Here is a 19,319-nt window from a genome sequence, read left to right on the forward strand (position 1 = left end):
CTTTTAGGAAGGAGTCAACCACTGAGCAAAACAGAAGGCAGTGCAGCAATAGCAGGGAGTGGAAGTGGCTGGTACTGGCCTTCAGCTGATGACTGTACCACTTTGGCCAAGTCAATTCCACCATAGCTCCTTTTTATTCCCTCTAGATGATCATTAACTCATGCAGTATTTGGATGAATTTCCAGTGGAGGACCTTTTTTAGACTAATTTTATCAATGTAATAGTTTCAGGAAAAGGTAAACTAACAGTCTGCAGTACATGATGGTTGACTTAATTTTTTGCAGTTCCTTTGTAGGGAATAATTTGAAACTAATCTTTGCTCTGTGCTCTGTTTGTAGCCACGGCTGTTTCCAGTGAACAGAATCCTGTTATTATCATAGCTGTAGTTGCTGTGGCAGGAACCATCATTCTGGTCTTCATGGTGTTTGGATTCATCATTGGGCGAAGGTATTGCACCTTGCATAGGCGTAAACACATCTGACCCCACTCTTTTGAACTCTCAAGACATAGTCTAATCTCAGATAGTAATTTGCAAAACTGAAACAGAAGTAATTTTTGGTAAAAACAATTTTCATTTAAATCCTGTTATCAATTATACTGGTTGTCCTCTTTGGCAAGACACACTTAAATCAAGATGTTCTTTTTGTCCTATGTAAATGACTGTAAAAGGAACCCCTAGCAGATTCTTTACCTGTACTCCTTAAAGTCCCTCCTTCTGTTCAGTTTTCTCACACAGAGAAGTCTGACACTTTATCTGATCAGCCTTTAATTGACTTTACATTCAAGAAAAAGAGGCACAGCAGTAAGTTTAAGAGTACTCTCATGTAAAACAGTGTTCTGCTTTCAAGTCCTTTAATCCTCTGTTTTATCCATAGAAGCTTTTCACCAGAACTAGAATTTTCTCTTTAGGACCTGTCCCAACTGGTATTTGATACAAAAGCTTTTTGATTGCAACTGCTCATGATTTATTTAAAACTCTGCTGTCAAGAGAACTATAGCTGAAACTTTCAAAGGGCCTACAGGAGTGAGGTGCTCAGTGACTGAAAATCCCAGCCTGCAGAACTGATGTTGTCGGGACTTTAGCTGTGAGGAAGTAAATAATTATTTACTGGTAAAGCTGGTGTCTTTCTTTTCAGACATTGTGGCTATAGCAAAGCTGATCAAGAAGGGGATGAAGAACTTTATTTTCATTGTAAGTGTTTTGCTTTTTTTTCCCCTTTCAAAAATTCCCAACTGCAATAGTCTAGACAATAGTAAAACAACACTCCATGAAAGACAAAGCCATAAGAAATTCAAAAATGTTGTGTAAATAGCAAGTGGGAAGTTAAACACTTTAAAAATGTGACCTACACAAAAAAAATGCAGATTAAAGTCAACATGTCTCACACAGACAGTTTTATTTCTATACATGTGCATGATATACTGCTGTTTTTATTCTGCTTTCTTTTTTCTTTTGGTTGCTCTGAATATATGTTTCACACCATCCTAATGATCCCTCTGAGGTGCAATATTTGAGAGACCTAAGTGACTATATGATCTTTACCTCAGACAAATATCAGATTAAGAAAGTGTGGATCACTGCATCACTCTAACAATGAGGCGGTTCTGCTCAGAAGCTGTTTTCTGCTACTGTGAATACTGTAGCATCAATATTTACAAAACATAATGTCCTTAAAAATAGAATATTTAATATTAAAAGAAAGGTCAGCTACTTCATTACTGTTCTCTGTTCTAGAATCACTTGCCTAGCTAAGATTAGCACCTAAAGCCTCACTTGTTAAAATCACAGCTACTATCTGAATTTATGCTAGAACCCTGGGAAAATTCAATGAAATACATCTTTCTTGTGTTAATGACAATTGAAAATTCAAGGGGAGAGGAAGGCTTATGCAAGAATAGTTTCATTTTTATCAAAATATTTTTTTAAAATTTTCTTTTTTTAGCCCTTTCTCATTTCAGTTGTAATATCATTTTGACATGAAAAATTAAAAATGTTTTAATTTCTTTTAGAATCAGTCATTAACTCAGGAAGTATGGTAAAATTAAGTTTCAAAATTATTTTGAGCATCCAAAATTGCAAAATCACATAATAGAATTAAACTGAATATAGATTCTGACACAGAATAATGCCTGGGTTTAAAGTTGTCTCCCATACCTGGTGTTGTGGTTTAACTCTAGCCAGCAACTAAGTACCACGCAGCTGCTCGCTCGCTCCTTCCCTCTCCCAGTGGTATGGGGAGGAGAATCAGAAAAGAAAGTAAAGCTCATGGTGCCCAGCTAGCTCAGTCAGTAGAGCATGGTAATGCTTCCCAGGGTAGACATGGGTTCAGGTCCCACATTGATAATGCCATTGCTCACCACCATCTGACGGATGCCCGAACAGCAATCCAGCCTTCACGGCCAACTCCCCCCAGCTCACATATTGAGCATGATGTTCTATAGTATGGAATATCCCTTTGGCTAGTTTGGGTCAGCTGTCTTGGCCATGCTCCCTCCCAGCTTCTTGTGCACCTCCTCACTGGCAGAACATGGGAAACTGAAAAATCTTTGACTTAGGATAAGTGCTACTTAGCAACAACTATAATATCAGTATATTATCAACATTATTCTCCTACTAAATCCAAAACACAGCACTGTACAGCTACTAGGAAGAAAATTAACTCTATGCCAGCCAAAACCAGGACACCTGGTAACTCTCATATCAGTAGAACTTGCCATGCTATTTTGTATGTAGCCTTTGTTGTCTACGAATAATTGCAGTTGTAGCTTAAATCCATCAGATTTTTTCTATGGAAGCAATATGGTTTATCTTATTTTGCATATGTTAAAATCTTGAGCTATTATCAGAATGTAATGAAGTAGCCACTAGTCACAAATTCATAGCATCTTCTCAATGCATGTATCATTAAATGAGTAGTTCTAGCCAAAGCTCCACTCAAAATCAGATCAAGGTTTCTGTTTCACATTTGTGCCCTGAAAAAATTAGACCAGCTGGAATTTGTTCATGCTCCCTGAGTTTGGGTGTGTTGCCTCCTGAATCATTTAAATTCAGTGAGTATTAAAATAAGTAGTGACATCATTGCAGCTTTAGTCAATCAATTCATAGTGTGTGCAAGAAAGGTGGAAAATAATAATGGGATAAGAATTATTTATCATGCACTTTGCAGTGCAGCTGATTTTAAAGAATTCATCAAAGATCTGATGTTACTTAAATGTTACTATTCTGGGAGTGATGGATTTGAAATTTGTCTCTCATAGATGCATTATAAGCTTTTCATGTCTTCGAAAGGCCTCCCGCTTTCACTTTTAAAATCCCCGTTATGTCCTTGAAGGAAAAGATCAACTATGTAGTCTTATATGTCATTATATAAACAAAAGGAATATGCTAGCTAAATAATTCTTCTCCTTGTCTCCATTATTGGTAACATTTTTTTGTTTCAGTGAAATTGAATTAATATGAAAGCTCCTACTTAATGTTTAATAGTTGATCCAGAAATGTGAGATTTTATAAGTGTTCATTTCCCTCATTTTACTTTCAAGATATCTTGTTATCCAGCAAATCAGTCAGAACAGTTAGCACACACAGTCTTTTTAAAATCATAGCACCAAATATAAGTCACTTTTTGCCAAGCTATTTTTTTGTCATCTGTTGATTGAAGGTGTAGTATTTAATTTTATTTGATAACCATGTACAGAATGAGAGTCTGCTGTAGTCACCAGCTTGTTCACAGAGCTGTGAACACCAGCTGGGTGTCATTTTGCTCCATAACATCTAGACAACCTTCTTCTGTGCTTAGGTACCAGATTGGATTTTCAGAAATGTAACTTACAGCAAACACTTACTTAACACAAAAATTTACAAGTAACCATTTTTTAAAAGCAGGCTTTAAAGCACTGTATTTAATAGAGTATCATATATTTCATTTTAGTCCCCCTCAACTCTCTGTGACCTCAAGTGCTACACTTAAAGATACAAGTACGGTGGAGGAGTTTAGTCAAGCAATTCAGATTTATATTTGGTTTCCTCCTACCATTTTCTCCTAACAATGACTTCAATCCAGGACAGCATTATTTCATGTTGGTATGCCAGGATAGCCTTGGCGTGTCAAAATGTTTTATGACAGCTGGAATAAAGAACCATTACAGGCCCACTTGAGATTCACAAGTTTACCTCCAATCCAGGTCCCTTATCACAAACACAAGAGGGTGGCTTCTTCTCCATCTCCCTGCCTGAAAGCTCTATTATAGGAGGTTAACCTATTGCTTTCTTCTAATTTTCTCTAGTCTTTTTTGGTTTTAAGAAGTAAATATTTATAACTCTAAAAATTTGTAGCATTATCAATGCAATTAGAAGAACATCTATTTACATACATAATATGACAGATAATAACATTGGGGCAACATTTCAAATAATTTCTCTGGGTGTAAAGTCATTAGATTACTCAAAGAATTTCTCTAGCTTTTTCCTTCTTATGAGGTTTGCGGTTTTCTTGATTAGTAATACCATCTGAAACATAAATACACATGATTACCAAGCTATTCTTCAATACGTTTTCAAATTTAATATATTTTATGTTCAATTAAAAGATTACAAATGAACCATAAATTATTTATGTTTTGTATTGATTTTTGATCCTATTCTTGTATATCAGTATAACAATTAGCAGAGGAACATTCTTGCATTTTCATATGGAGTTTTAATTCACTGATTTAATTAAAGCTTAAGAATATAATCCTTGTGAGCTGAATTTATTTCATAAAAATTGCTTGATTAATGGATTTCCAGGGTTGCTCTACTTTCACCAGAAGTTTCTACTTTCACCAAAAGAGCAAAAAATAATTTTCCTCAATCAGCAGCAAACTAAGGGAAAAAACTACATGCTGGCCAGAGCGCTGCGCTGCCTGAGTTGCACTAAGTGCAACCGGAGTTGCACTGGAGAAGGAGGGAGCAAAAACCAAGCTGCTGCATATTATTCACTTAGGTGCTTCAGAGAGGGAATAATTGTGCCACAGACCCAACTTTCCCTTCCTATGCCTTTACAAGTTGACTACAAGTGTTTCTCATGTTCATATTCTAGTGCAAGAAACATACCTAAGGATATAAATTCTAAGTGCTGTCAATAGTTTAGCTTGGCTACTGCCACAGTCTGTAAATAACATTATATTCAGTAGTTTAGGCAAATTGAAGTAGGTGGAGGAGCTTTTCAAATCCCACTAGAAGACAGAGATAACATAAAGAAATGCTGTTTATGCAACCTGAAAAAAACAGATAAACTGTCCTTACACAGAAAAGAAAGTTTCACCTCCTCTGCTGGTTTTATACCTCTTCCCCTGGTTTATTTTTACTCCTACTCAACCCTTGCATTTTATTCCATTGAACACTATTTAATATTTATTACTTCTTTCACTTCAAGGTGGAGACGCAGATGCTAATCTTAGTCATTTTTAGAGATGGGATTGTGTACTTGTGTCAGCATGCTTGCAGATGATGCCTAAAACTAAGGTTGCCTCTCAGAGCAGCTCTGACTCAAGCAGTGTGGAAGCAGGTTCATTCTTCCAAGGAGCACTCTGCATAATGAAATTCCTGGGCTGACTGCACAATAAGTGCCTTTGCTTCATCACAGTCATGCTTTCTTACATCATTACAGTTAAATTTCCAGGCACCAAAACCTACATTGACCCTGAAACCTACGAGGACCCAAATAGAGCTGTCCATCAATTCGCCAAGGAGCTAGATGCCTCTTGTATTAAAATTGAGCGTGTGATTGGTGCAGGTAAGGCTGCCGTGGCTTCCTGATTCAACTGTTTCATTTAGCTGGGATCGAAACTCATACATCATAATGACAGGCAAATAATTATACCTCAAGTATAGAAGAACTTCTTGCATTTGCCAGAGTGGTTAAGAGCAATGAAGCTGCACTCGCTTCTAAAATGTAAAAACAAAGAGGGAAAAAACAACAAAAAACAGATAAGTAAATGAAGAGTCTTGCTTGACATTGAAAGCTTGTGAGTTTCTAATTCTGTATCTGCTGTTAAAAATTAATTGGGGGGAGGGGGCCAGTTTTGCTGCCTATTATTTACTGTCAGAGTAAAGGTGTTAGGCATGAGTGCAAATTCTGCTCATTTTCCTTTAGCAAGAGGGCTTTTTGACCTCTGAATTTTTGTTCATGTGAATAAGGAAAACTGGCTGCAGCACAAAATCTTAAATAGAGACTAGGAAGGTCCTGTTTCTGTATAACAAAATCTTCCCTAAGGCTGTTTTTTGTTCTACCATTTTTCTTTTTGATATTTTATGAATACAAAAAGTTATTGTTTAACTTCTCATGACTGATTGTAATTGCACCAGCATTACATTGCTTTTCTTCCTCTTGAACTGTCTACCACCTACTTAAACCATGGTGTTCATGCTTTAAAAAGGCAGTTTCATTTGTTTGCATTAATAAGATATGTGACAATTTTATTGCACTACTCTGTGTAGTGAAATTAAGTTTCCATGGGTAAGAAAAATACCAAATACTTTGGATTCCTGGAGGAAATGTTCTTTTGCTGTCCTGTTGTTTTATAAAAGTATTAGTAGAATACTTTTAAAATCACCCTGTAGTTTGGCATGTACTTTAAATTACATACTGTGGTATTATTTAAAGAGAAGAAGAAATGTCTCTAAAATAAGCTGGTTTACCTGTAAAAAAATCTTTACGCTTAGAATTCTCTTATGTTTAGAAATGCCTCTTTAAAGTAACCTCACTCATGTTGAATCATGTCTTAATCAAGGAATAGTACCGTTGAAATTAACAACACTGCTGAGCAAATTATTCTTTCAGATGAGTAAGAACATAAGAATCCAGCCCTTGCTAACTAGTAATTTTTGTGATGCTGGAATGGTAACATCTCTTCTAATAAATACACAATATACAAGATCTAAATTCAAGATTAGCACAGAAATATTACTGAGCTTTTTTCTTTTGCTTTGAGTTAAAAAGCTATCAATGTAGCAACAGTTCAGAGCACAAGGATATATTCAGTTGGACTTTGGAGATGCCTTCTGAGCAAAATGCTGAAAACGCTTCAGTTGCAAATACAATTTAAAACATATTTTCACTGTTATGACAGAGTCATTCCAGAATGTTAATTTTGTTGACTGCAGATGAATTTATTCTTGATTTTAATAGCTGATACCAAAAACCTAACGTGTGTCAGTAGTCATTCTGAAGAAAGTTAATTAGAAGTGCTATGGTGAAAGCATATTGTGTATGTGGTTTAGCTATGGCTTTAACCTGTTGATGTAGATAGTGAATAGGAGTGAAATGTAATGCAGTCCAAGAACAACAGAATGTTAAAGACCCAAAGAAGCAGCTGAAAGTCATACATCAAAGAAGAATATACAATTTCTACTAGGGACAGCACCAGAAAAGCCACTTAGCAGTCTCAATATGCATCAACAATGCTGGCCACGTCAACTATTGAGTAGTGCCATGTCTCTCAGACAAACAGGGTGCATGTATGCTTGTGCTCAATTTGCATGAGGGATATGTGCTTTCCTTGCCAACATTTTCATTACCATCCCGCTATGGCCACCTGTCAGATACAGAATATGGTGTCCACTGTGTTGAGTCCTTGTTCATACCACACATCCTTTGTTTTAGCCTCTTCCTTGTTGACATGCTGAGCTAGTGGCTATGTGTCTGTGCAATATTCCCACTCTTGTTGTCATATTTTCTGGATCATTTTTGGGCATAATTTCAGCTGAATATACTGTTTTCTTGGGAATAAAAGGACTTCGTTGGCTAGCATCCTGGCCTGAAATGCATTACATTCAAGTTTCTGGTTTGCCTGAGTGTGAGTGATCTGCTTTTGGAAATCAATCAAAATCAGATTACAGAGAGCTGGAAAGGAGTTAAGCCTTAGTGTCTCCTGTGCCAAGTATCCTAATTACCTGGCTCTGAAATATCGCATAGATGCACACACAGACACTTATACTCATGTCTTGTTTTTGTCTTGAAGCAAAAACAATTTTGGCAGATACTGCTAGAGAAAATAGTTATCCTTTGGTAAGTTCTTGTGTCTAGGAGCTGTGAGTGAGGTGAGTGGTGAATTCATTAATAGTCATCCATATTGCTAATGAACTGCAGGAGGGAGGTTAAGGCACCAAGCTAAGGGCATGACCAGCTAGTTGTTATGTATGTAGCAGCTATGCCTCATGGTATCCATAGCTATGACATGGATATTCAGACCGCGACTCCAATGCCCAGGGATGGTTGAGGCTAATGCCTCACCTGTGCAGACAGGGACGGTTGACTCTGCTTGGCCAATTACCTCAGGCACATCACGGTGTTAACAGAATTATATAGAATTGATTTGAGCTAACCTTAATTCAGCTAGCATAGAATGGGAGGGAAAGGAATTTGATTCTGTATGCAGTCATCCCCTATGAGATTCGTAAAACGAATGATGCTGAGTGAAGTTTTGCCCAAACAGGTCAAAGTTCTACCCTTATGGCTGGAGAACTGTGATGCTGAGGCCCGGGTACTGCTTTTTTCCTTCTCTAAGCTCTGCTGTTGGGGGTTCAAATAGTGACTGTTTCCTAAACAAGATTTCTTAGAATTCATCCATTAGGACACTTCAACTGCTACCTCTTCAGGCATGCAGCCCCATTTCCAAGCATATCTCCATTGCCAGCCAGGCACCTTGCCAGTGTGTATGTGCACTTGAGTCCTGATCCCACCAGGTTTCTCAGGACCTCAGTCTATGTCCCAAAGGGATTCTCTAATCAAACTCTCTGTGTTAGTCTTTCCTAATTCAGTAACTTTTCAGCACTCACCCTAAAACGTCTTGAATGTAGGCGTGTCTGCATACTCAATAGCTTAATGTTAAGACACTCCACAGGTATGCAGGAGATAAATTTCAGTCTTGATTTGATTTGGAGGAGGGACTTGGATCTATACGTCCCACACTCCAGATAAATTTGCAAAGTACCAGATTATTATTTTTTTTTTAAAGAGATATTCTCCTTTATTCAGTATAAGATATGTTACTACCCTTCTCTCCTATATATCTCAAGAGATTTTTCATCCTGTTTACAAAATAGGGAGGCTCTCTTTCTCTCTGCTAACACAGCTGTGAGGCAAAAGGACAATCCTTAAATCTTTCACAATCTCAATAATAGTGAGGTAGATGTTTTGCCATTCATCTCCATATCCATATCTATCCAGCATGCTTACATCCTCTTTCCTGTCTGATGGAGTTCAATTACTTTTCTCCCAAATTATGAGTGTTGAGGCTTTTTTTTTTAGATATTCTTGCTGGCTGTTTGGCCACTTTTTCCACATGCTTCTTCAGGTTCCAATTGTCTGTTAGTTTAGAAGCCTTTTACAAACTTCCAGCCTTTCCTTTTGTTTGTTTAATGTAACAAAATTATTATAAGTCACACCTTTCATTTCATAATCTGCAAAGTAAATTATCCTGCTGGAAGGTAATGGTGTAGTGCTTCATTTAACACCATAACAATGTTAAATTAAAAGCAGGTCTGAAAGAGCTGCCTTTTGAAAGAAGAAAAACCATTGGATCGAAAGATAGCAAGGAAACCATGTAAAACAGAATGACATTTTCATTTAGAAATGGTATTACTATTTCTGTAATAGTATTTTCTTATGAAAGCTACCTCATATTTATGAAAAAAATGTAACAAATTGCTAACAAGTCTTTTAAAAGATTCAAACAACATTGATGTAGATTGGCTTAACATGAAGTGTTTACTCTGTAAGGTACTTAGTCAGCAATTCATTGAAAACACGTACCTGTCTTTGTGTTCCTAAGTGTTTTGAATACGAACCTGTTAAATATAAACACACAGTTAGGTGGCTAGCTGAATCAAGGCCTAAAAAGAATATTGATATTATAGTTGAAGTAATTCAACATTGATCTTCTTCATTTTAGGAGAGTTTGGTGAAGTGTGCAGTGGGCGTCTAAAGCTTCCTGGCAAGAGAGATGTTGCAGTAGCCATAAAAACTCTGAAAGTTGGCTACACTGAAAAGCAAAGGAGAGATTTCCTGTGTGAAGCAAGCATCATGGGACAGTTTGACCACCCCAACGTTGTTCACTTAGAAGGGGTCGTTACCAGAGGTAAGCAGCAGCTCGATCTGTCAGTCAAATAACAACATAATGGCAGAAATTACTTTAGCTTACTCATGGTCAAAGTTTCAAATTATAAACAGGCTGCACACTCCTAATGGATTTTCTCTTGATGCGTAACTAACTAAAACAATGCTTACTTTATGCTACAACCCGAGGAAAAAAATTAAGATGCACACATGATTAAAAGATGAAGTACTTTGAAATACATTATTTTTCTAGTTTCATTTAGCCTCAAAGACTGTGCAGAGAGATAAGGTTTCTTATGTCCCTTCATATTATCTGAAGTGTCATTATTCCAGAGTCCTGTTCACACAGCAGGAGTTAGGAGAACACACTGACATTTTGATTTGTATGGTTTAATTTTGTGAATCATGACCACGTTCCATGCAGACATTTAAGAACTTATTAGAGCTCAGTAACAGTGCTGGAGGCCTCAGAAATGTTCGTTGTCTCAATGATTCAGTCCTTCAAAGGAATAACATGTGTTTTATCAAAAAAAAGAGCACTCCATTTGTGTTACAGTTTCTCAAACAAAATCTCTCTTTTTCTTTCAGGGAAACCAGTCATGATTGTAATAGAATACATGGAGAATGGGGCCTTAGATGCATTTCTTAGGGTGAGTACCAAAATGAAAACATATAAAAACATCTTTTAAGTGACATATAATATTATGTGTTGCCACTTTTAAGAATATGTTTTTATATATGTGCATATATATATGTATACATGCTTGATATTCATATAGTTAAAATGGTTTTCAGGATGAAATGGAGCTTGACAAATACTAGCAGTTCTCTCCATTATTTCAGCAAAACCAGATCAGAAATGAGAGGATCAGACAGGATCACATGGGAACATTCTAGGAATTCAAGTGATTTAATGTGGCATAGACATGGTGGGTTTTATTATTGCCACTAGCTGAAGTTAAAACCACTGATACCTGAAGCCCAATCTTTTGCCTTTTGGGAGCAAAATTTTATTGTGTCAACATGGTGGAAATCAGCATACAAGAATCCCTAAATGAACTGCGGTTGTGTTCAAGAGAAGAACAAAGGAAAAAGAAATGCAAGTTTACAACATTTAGCATTTTGTGTGTTCTGAACTGGCCAGTTCTGGCTCCTTACCAGTTGCACAAGACAGTGTGAGATGGTTTATAAAAACCCTACAGAGAACAGAAAGATTATGTTTGTTTGATAAACTCCAAGCTATGAATAAGATTATCAGTAGCTGGGGTTCCAGAAGGAGATAGTTCTTATTTTATTGATACAAATAATTATGCTGAGAAATGAAGATCATAGAGGCAAACTATAAAGAGCTGTGCATCAGGTAATCTCTCTTAGAACAGCCTTTCCATGACTTAGCCAGAAATTTATAGTGATTAGCAAGTTTTTTTACTTCTATTTAACTACTCACACATTTCTTAACTGGATGTACTGCTTTATCTCTGAAGAAAATAAAACTTGTGTTTGAAGTGAATTTCTTTGCCCCAGGATGAATTGCCACAGTAGTAAAGAAGTAGAGAGCTAACGCTGAAAAACTAATTCTTATTTCTCTTCTCAGCTATACTAACAAGAATTGCTGCTCCTTTCTTCCCTCCAGAAACATGATGGGCAATTTACAGTCATTCAGCTAGTGGGAATGTTGAGAGGAATTGCTGCTGGAATGAGATATTTGGCCGATATGGGATATGTACACAGGGATCTTGCAGCACGCAATATTCTTGTCAACAGCAATCTTGTTTGCAAAGTGTCGGACTTTGGCCTTTCCAGAGTTATAGAAGATGATCCAGAGGCCGTCTACACTACTACCGTAAGAGAAATCAATGGGTTTCGGTAGTTTTGAAGTGTGGTTATTAAGAAGCAGCATATGTTCTAGAGAGTACAAATAAGAGAAATACATTAATTGCTTCAGAAATATTAACCAGTCAAAAGGAAAAGAGTCTCTGCAGAAATCTGGCTCTAATTAGGGATTGATATTTTTGTAAGAACATACATTTTTATTTGGTAAAGTAATAAAAATTTTACACAGTATCTTCGTTATTCCCTTCCTCATTATTTGCTGTGTGAACAATAAAGAAGTTTTACCCATAAAAATTTTAATCATCTCATTTACTATGAGTCAATTAAAATATTTGTATTACTATTTTTCAGACTAGATTTTATCTCACCAAAAGGTTGACTAGCTTGAGGCTAGATTGTGACGAAGCTCAACTCCTGTATTTTCCCTTGCTTTTGGGTGGGACGCTTTTCTTAAATAAGCATTCATCAGGCTCACTACACTTTTTATTCTTTTGTTGAACCAGCTCCACTTTCCCACCCATGAGGCCTTGCTATACCTATTTTCTCATGCTAAGGGAAGGAGGGGCCCCTGGAATCTGCTCTAGCAGGCGCCGGGATCTGGGAAACCACACTGGCGTTCACAGCTGTCATGCCTGCCACTGGGCTCTAAGTGGGATCCTGGCTTAAAAATGTCAGACCGAGATTTCAGAGGAGCTGTATGACAAGTCAATGGTATTTATATGCACAGGATGAGATTCCCCTCACCTAGCTTCAGCCAGCCAAGAGTTAAATGACGAGTTTAAATCAGACATGTAAGCAGCCCCTTAAAATCAGTGGAGAGAGAAGCACTTCCAGAGAAATGCATCCAACTTGCTTAGACAGGTTTCTATGGTCCAGCCTAAACTTCATTAGACTCCTTCGAAAATTCTGCAGTCAGCTATAGTAGATGATATAATGCTTTTGATGTTGATGGAAATAATTATAAGTTCACCCTATGGAGGATGATACAGAAATTTTGTGGAGAAAAAAGAAAACTTTTTTTTTTTTTTTTCATAGGGTGGAAAAATTCCAGTGAGATGGACAGCTCCAGAGGCCATCCAGTACCGCAAATTTACATCAGCCAGTGATGTGTGGAGTTATGGAATAGTTATGTGGGAAATAATGTCTTATGGAGAACGGCCTTACTGGGACATGTCAAACCAAGATGTAGGTTATACTTTGTCTGTTTGTGAGCATGTGTGTATGTGTGTGTTAGAAAAACAAAAATTACATATTGTAATCACATACATGTGTTTCAGTATACATGCATAAAATGTTGGTTTAGAAATAAGATTTATCAAAATACTGTAGGGTTCTGACAAAATGAAAACGTTACAGAGCTTTCACTTTTTACCTAAATCTCTAAATTGTTCTTCTGCCATGTGGATGTTGTAGACTTCTGTATTGAGTATCTAGTAAAATTGGAATGTCAAAGATAGTACTATGTGCTCTTCACTTTATTACACTTAAGCATAGAAGGAATTAATTTTTTTTCCAATAAAAAAATAATTCTGAGGTTTCTGACCTCAGAGCAATGATTAATCAGTTGATAAAAGTTGTTAAAAATCTGAGTGGCAGTTAATGAACTACTTTGGCTTTTTCAAGTTAATTATGCTGATTTAACAATACCTTTGTTTGCATAAAATATGACCCAGAGCAACAGGTCAGCAGTAATAGAACAGATGGGTGTTAATCTTGATTTCTGACAAGAGTATCTATGAATGTAGAAAGTACACAGGAAAAAGCCATGAAGGTGAGAAAGATGTCAGAAAGAGTCTCATTTAAAGTTCTTCAGGTCGGAGGCTTGACTGTTTTTTTTATCATTATTTTATTTTTTGATTGAATGATCGACATCAAAGTTGAAAAAAAAAGATAAAAGTGTAAATGATGAGTCAGTTTGGCACAGTGCAAAGTTGTTAATATTTGACAGGTCTCAGTGTCAAAGATTTCATGGACTGTCAAAATATGGGCAAACAAGTCCTTGGGGCAGAGAAAGAGAAATATTTACATTCCCTAGACTCCCAGTAGAGTTTCATTTCTTTTGACACCTTCCTTCTGTACTAGATTCAAACATAAAAGAAGCCTGACAGGAATATAAGATGCCTCAAAGGCAAACCTTACCTATCTTTCAGGGAACAGTAAGGGAAACCTTCTATTTAGGGGAGAAATTTTGGTGTCTTCATGCTTCTTGTGGGATTTTAAAAAGTATTTCCTCTATTGAAAACTGCAAGTAACGCACATGAATGAACCTTTTTCATGAAACAGCTAATTACCACTTCTTGCGATTTCATCTCTTTTTAGCCTCTTACATAATCTTCAATAGCACATAGTTAAAAGATGCATGAATTGCTTGGTAAAATAATTTCAAATATTCTTGTATGCTGTGATCTTCAAGCGTGTCTGCCCAAGACATACACACGTCCTACCAATCCCATAGATAAATCTATGATGTAAAAATTTAGAATCATCATTAGCTATTTATTCTCCTTCACAGTTACCAATGAGAGTATTTAACTGGAATGAAAAATGCTATATGTGTGTCTTCTTATTGTATGTATACACTCAGGCAGTTTATATATCTTAAGTGTATCATTTTGCCTAAAAGCGGATGGTGGGTGTAGTCATAGACCAGATCAGATCTCCTAAAAAATATCTCTCCCCGACTTTGGATCTTTAGATGTGATTTCTTTAATTCTGTCCCTCTTCCTTTAAGTCATTGTTTTAGATTGATGGAGGATACAAATTTGTGTTGTGCTCTCTTTTTAAGCAAAAGTCCTCCTTTTAGCAGCAACCTGGAGCTAGGGTGCACCAGAAGAACATTCATGCTACAAGGTCTCCACAGAGGCACAGCGGCCAGAGCACAGATGATATACAGAGTCCCACAACTTCTCTGAGCAGTGGGGTCCCCTCAGCTTAATCCTTGCTGGTAACAGTGGCCCTCAAACCACTGCACTTTACCCTATTCCCCTATTAGACTGCTGGTGTTTGCTAGTTCTTGCTGTCATTCAGTTACTGACCCTAGTGCAGCTCAGTTCTATAGAAAAGGGCAAGAGTTTAGGCCTACATATTTTTTCTTTGCTTTACTCCTGGATTTATTACCATTATTATGATTATTAATTTGTATCCTTATTATCCACCCAGAAGCAGAGTGATAACATTGTCCTGTTACCCATATTTAATGCTCCTTTGTTGTCAACCAGTATATACAGTGAACAGACCTGGCCCTCTTCTAATCTGCTTTACATCCTCAAATAGCCTGATTATGATAAAAGCATACTTGACTCTTAACAGTATTTTTCTCTTTTTGCAGTAAAAGCAGAATTTGTAAAATGAATTGTGGGAAGTGTAAATAATATAAATCAATTCTATTAATAAGAACTCCAGCTGTGTTCTTTTTGTAGCATTGTTTATTTAAAAAAAAAAAAAAAAAATTCCTGCATCTATTTAACTATCTCCAAGTACTGATTTTTGGAACCCCACGCCCAGCTTTCTTAGCAGTGTAGACACTTGTAACGCCCTTCAAAGTGCCCGAGTTTTGTATAAATGCTTTTCTTAAAAAAACAAACAAACAAACAAACAAAAAAACAAAACAAAAAAAACAAGCAACACTTTAATTATCAATATTTTAGAATGTTTTTTTGATGTTTTGGATATTCCGAGCAATTCCATCCATCTCTAGCTAACTCATTATTTTATATTTCCCAGTTTCATCCTTCTTGCTCGTCTTACACATCAAAGAAGCTGATTCTGCAGTATTCCCAAAGCCTTTTAAAAATAATATCATCATCTTCATTGCCAACTCTTTTCAGGTTTCTCTGCAGATCATAGCGAACATGGAAAAGTACTGTTTGTGATCCTTTTATTCATGTTTTCACTATCCCTTACACTCTTGAATATAGTCTTATCTATATGGTTTGCCAGTTCTAAGGGTCTTAGATATTTTGGTGGTTGTGTTGGTGTTACCTACTTTTTCATTCCTCATTGGTCTCTGCATTCTGACCTCTTAAGCAACTGCTTTGTTTGTAGTAAATAATATGCAGTATGCACAAAGGGTCTAAAATGTAAAAGGTCAGAAATTTCTGCATTACTTTTCATAGCACACCATTTGTCCTATACACGCTGTAGCTTATTTTTCACTTTTATTCTACTGCTACTTCTAAGTGTAAGGAGCTGTTCTTTTGTTTTTCCTCTTAATACTGCTCTAAAAGATCTAAGATTTTACTTTTAATGCTTTCTTTCCTATATAGTACTGTTCTTCCAATTTCCCCATTCTTCTGTAGAAATCCTGTTTCCCCACCCTGCCTGACAGATAACTTCACTGTCTCTAAAAGGTCACCGCACTTATTCTTCAAGGTGGATGTTACTGCGGGAATTGAATATTTCTCCATCATTTTTGAGTTGTAGGACAGGACTGTCATTCTAAATGTTCATATAGAAAGCTGAGGCCCAGGGAGATGAGGCAACTTCTCTGAGGTCAGAAAGACATTCTGTGACACAAACCTGCAGTAAGTGCCCTACCACTGGGCTATGCCTCCTCTTTTCACAAAAGTTCTTTTCTGCAAAAGGTTTTGATGCAATCATGGATTTCAGCCAGCTTTTTGAAGGTCATTTTGTATTCTTTGCAGTTCTGTCCACTTTGCAGTCCACTGCTTTTGCATTTTCTCACACAACCAATGGAATATTTTCTATCTGAGGTTATTATTTTCACTAAACCCTGGATATTCACCAACCTTATCATACCAGATCTACTTCCTAGGGCTACATCCAGAACAGCTTCTGATCTTGCTTTCTCTACAAACCAAGGGAAAAGACAGTCCTATGCACTTCCCTTCAGGAACAAGCACCCTTCCTTAGCAATTCTAATACTGCTATGTCAGTCAATGTCAGTATACTTGAAATCCCCCATGAATGGTTTTTTTAGCCCTTTTTCACAAGCCTTTCTTATCTGCCTTGCTTCCTGATGTGCTTTCTTATCCTGCCCTCAAGGTTTACAGGAGTTTCCTGTGATTTTACTTTACCCATTTTTATTTTTTACTTAAATCCAAATGGACTTGTCTAAGGAAGTCAATGGGTGGGTGTAATTCTTGGTTCAGACATTTATGCTCTCCTTTGATCATATCATCATCTAGCAGCATGTCTTATTAAATCTAACTTTCTGTTTAGGTGATATATTAAAATACCATTCAGCCAGGTCTTCCTCTCTCATGTGGCACATTTTTGCTACTTTATCACTAATATAACATGGCTAGACATAGAATACAACTTTTTGCCTGACAATTTATGTCTGCTAAACATTTTTCTTGTATCCTTTTATAATATCTTCAGGCTTTTTGTATTTCATATGTGCATGCACAGATCCCTATCCATTTACAAGTCAGTTGCTTCTACCACACACTCATAAAAGCCTTGGGGCAAGTAATAATGCTTTCTGAAATAACTCCATTTATCAATCTATCTGTTGCTCCCTTGGTGAATTTAATTGTTGTTCCCTGCTGCTCACTTGACTAGGTAATATAGCTATGTTCTGCACATATAGAGCAATATGCTTAATAAGCCCAAAGATAAAGTCAGGGAAATTATTTGAAAACATGAAGGCTAGCGTCAAAGCAACAGACTCATATTTTTGCAACACTGATGGCAAATTTTAGTTTATTGATTTTTTTTCTTGAATTGGGTAGCAATATATATTCCTTAAATATCCCTTGATGAAAAATGATTAACTATGTTGGCTACTAGGTTATAAAAGCAATCGAAGAAGGCTATCGTTTGCCAGCACCCATGGATTGCCCAGCAGGACTGCACCAGCTGATGCTAGATTGTTGGCAGAAGGAACGCGGTGAAAGGCCAAAGTTTGAGCAGATAGTTGGTATTCTGGACAAAATGATTAGAAACCCAAACAGCTTGAAAACCCCACTGGGAACCTGTAGCAGGTAAGAAAAGCTGTAATGTGTGTTCTTATGATGGTGCACGTGGCTGGGTTCTGGTTGTCCTGCTTGGTGGCTAGTTCCAGTTCATACTTACTCCATGTGTCTCAGTTTCGTCTTCCTTCTGTTCCCTGTTCTTACCTTCCTCATATGCCCTTCTCTTTTACCATGCTGAACAAAGCCAAAAAGGACTTTTTTTAAAAAATAACCAAAATAAAGAGGGTAAATATCATGGAAGTAACACATTTCTCAATAAACTACTGCCCGCTCATCACTCTTTCCACACTCTCACCACTAGCAGTCTTTGTTTTCCTTGTTTCTTAAAATTGTGAAGTCTAGATGGCAAGGATCATCATCTATTGTAGTTTTATATGATGCATCCCTTGCCCTAGGAACTGCTACGGTAGAAATAGTAATTAATAATACTCACGCTTGGCCAGTGTACTTTGACATGCTACACTCTAGATTTTTACCTTTCATTTTCTGGCTTTAACTCCTTTCAGTGATTGCATCTCATTGTATTTCATGGTGTAGCTTTTAATGGCTTCTTCATAAATTTCAGGTGAATTATTTAATAGTGGTAATCTTTTGTTCTGCTAGCTAGATCACTGCACTAGGGAATCAACTGGCCTGTGTTCTGCTCCCGGTTCTTCTACTGACTGATTTGCTGTGTGACCTTAAGCAACTTACTTTGTGTCTCTGCTCTTTCCTTGTCTTTGTTTTGTCCCATCCAATTGAATAATGGGAATAGCTACTAATACACTTTCTAAGATGCTTAAAAGAATACCATCTTTATTTTACTCAGCAACTTTAGTTGCAGCTGCTGTCATGCTAGGTAATAAGGTTGATTTTATGTTGATAACAACAGTCCATCAGGCTGATTTTGCTCACTCTGACCTTTCATCTTTTAAGTGAATAAGCTTAGGAAGTACATACTGTGAGCTACAGAGTAGTCAAGAGCTATTCACAAAATAATCTAAATTGTGTATAAAGGCCTATTACTTTCTATTCTTGACATTTTTAATACCCCAAACTTATTTGACTCTCACCTTGCTAAATACTCCCTAATGTTTTACTCTCTTTGGAAACAACTTACTTTCCTTTTTCCTTCTCCGTAGACCAATTAGCCCTCTTCTGGACCAGAACACTCCCGATTTTACCACTTTCTGCTCCGTAGGCGAATGGTTACAAGCTATTAAGATGGAAAGATATAAGGATAATTTCACAGCAGCAGGCTACAACTCTCTTGAATCAGTTGCCAGGATGACTATTGAGTAAGTTAGTACTGGGCATGTTTAACTTGCATTTAGGGAATTTCTAGGTAAAATAATACACAATGTTCAACTCCAAAACTTTACTCTGAGTACAAACATGGTACTTGGGGTTAAGTCATCCAGTTTAGAAGCTGATGACATTATAGCATCCCATGAAAGGGCAAATACCCTGC

At 36.8% G+C, this 19,319-nt stretch overlaps 1 protein-coding gene across 6 annotated transcripts in view; it reads left to right on the forward strand.

The window, feature by feature from the left end:
* Positions 1-19,319, forward strand: part of EPHA7 (EPH receptor A7) — a 170,511-nt gene that overhangs the window by 133,842 nt on the left and 17,350 nt on the right. For 3 of the 6 annotated variants that reach the window (XM_074819521.1, XM_074819523.1, XM_074819526.1), the window contains 9 exons: positions 339-447; positions 1,137-1,192; positions 5,649-5,774; positions 9,934-10,119; positions 10,686-10,747; positions 11,731-11,940; positions 12,966-13,115; positions 17,685-17,878; positions 18,991-19,146. In XM_074819521.1, coding sequence (XP_074675622.1) covers positions 339-447; positions 1,137-1,192; positions 5,649-5,774; positions 9,934-10,119; positions 10,686-10,747; positions 11,731-11,940; positions 12,966-13,115; positions 17,685-17,878; positions 18,991-19,146 — 1,249 coding nt within the window. The remainder of the gene's footprint in view (positions 1-338; positions 448-1,136; positions 1,193-5,648; positions 5,775-9,933; positions 10,120-10,685; positions 10,748-11,730; positions 11,941-12,965; positions 13,116-17,684; positions 17,879-18,990; positions 19,147-19,319) is intronic. The other 3 variants (XM_074819522.1, XM_074819524.1, XM_074819525.1) reach the window with 2 other exon arrangements.

This window comes from Strix aluco, chromosome 3, assembly GCF_031877795.1.
Source record: "Strix aluco isolate bStrAlu1 chromosome 3, bStrAlu1.hap1, whole genome shotgun sequence".
Lineage (NCBI taxonomy): Eukaryota > Metazoa > Chordata > Aves > Strigiformes > Strigidae > Strix > Strix aluco.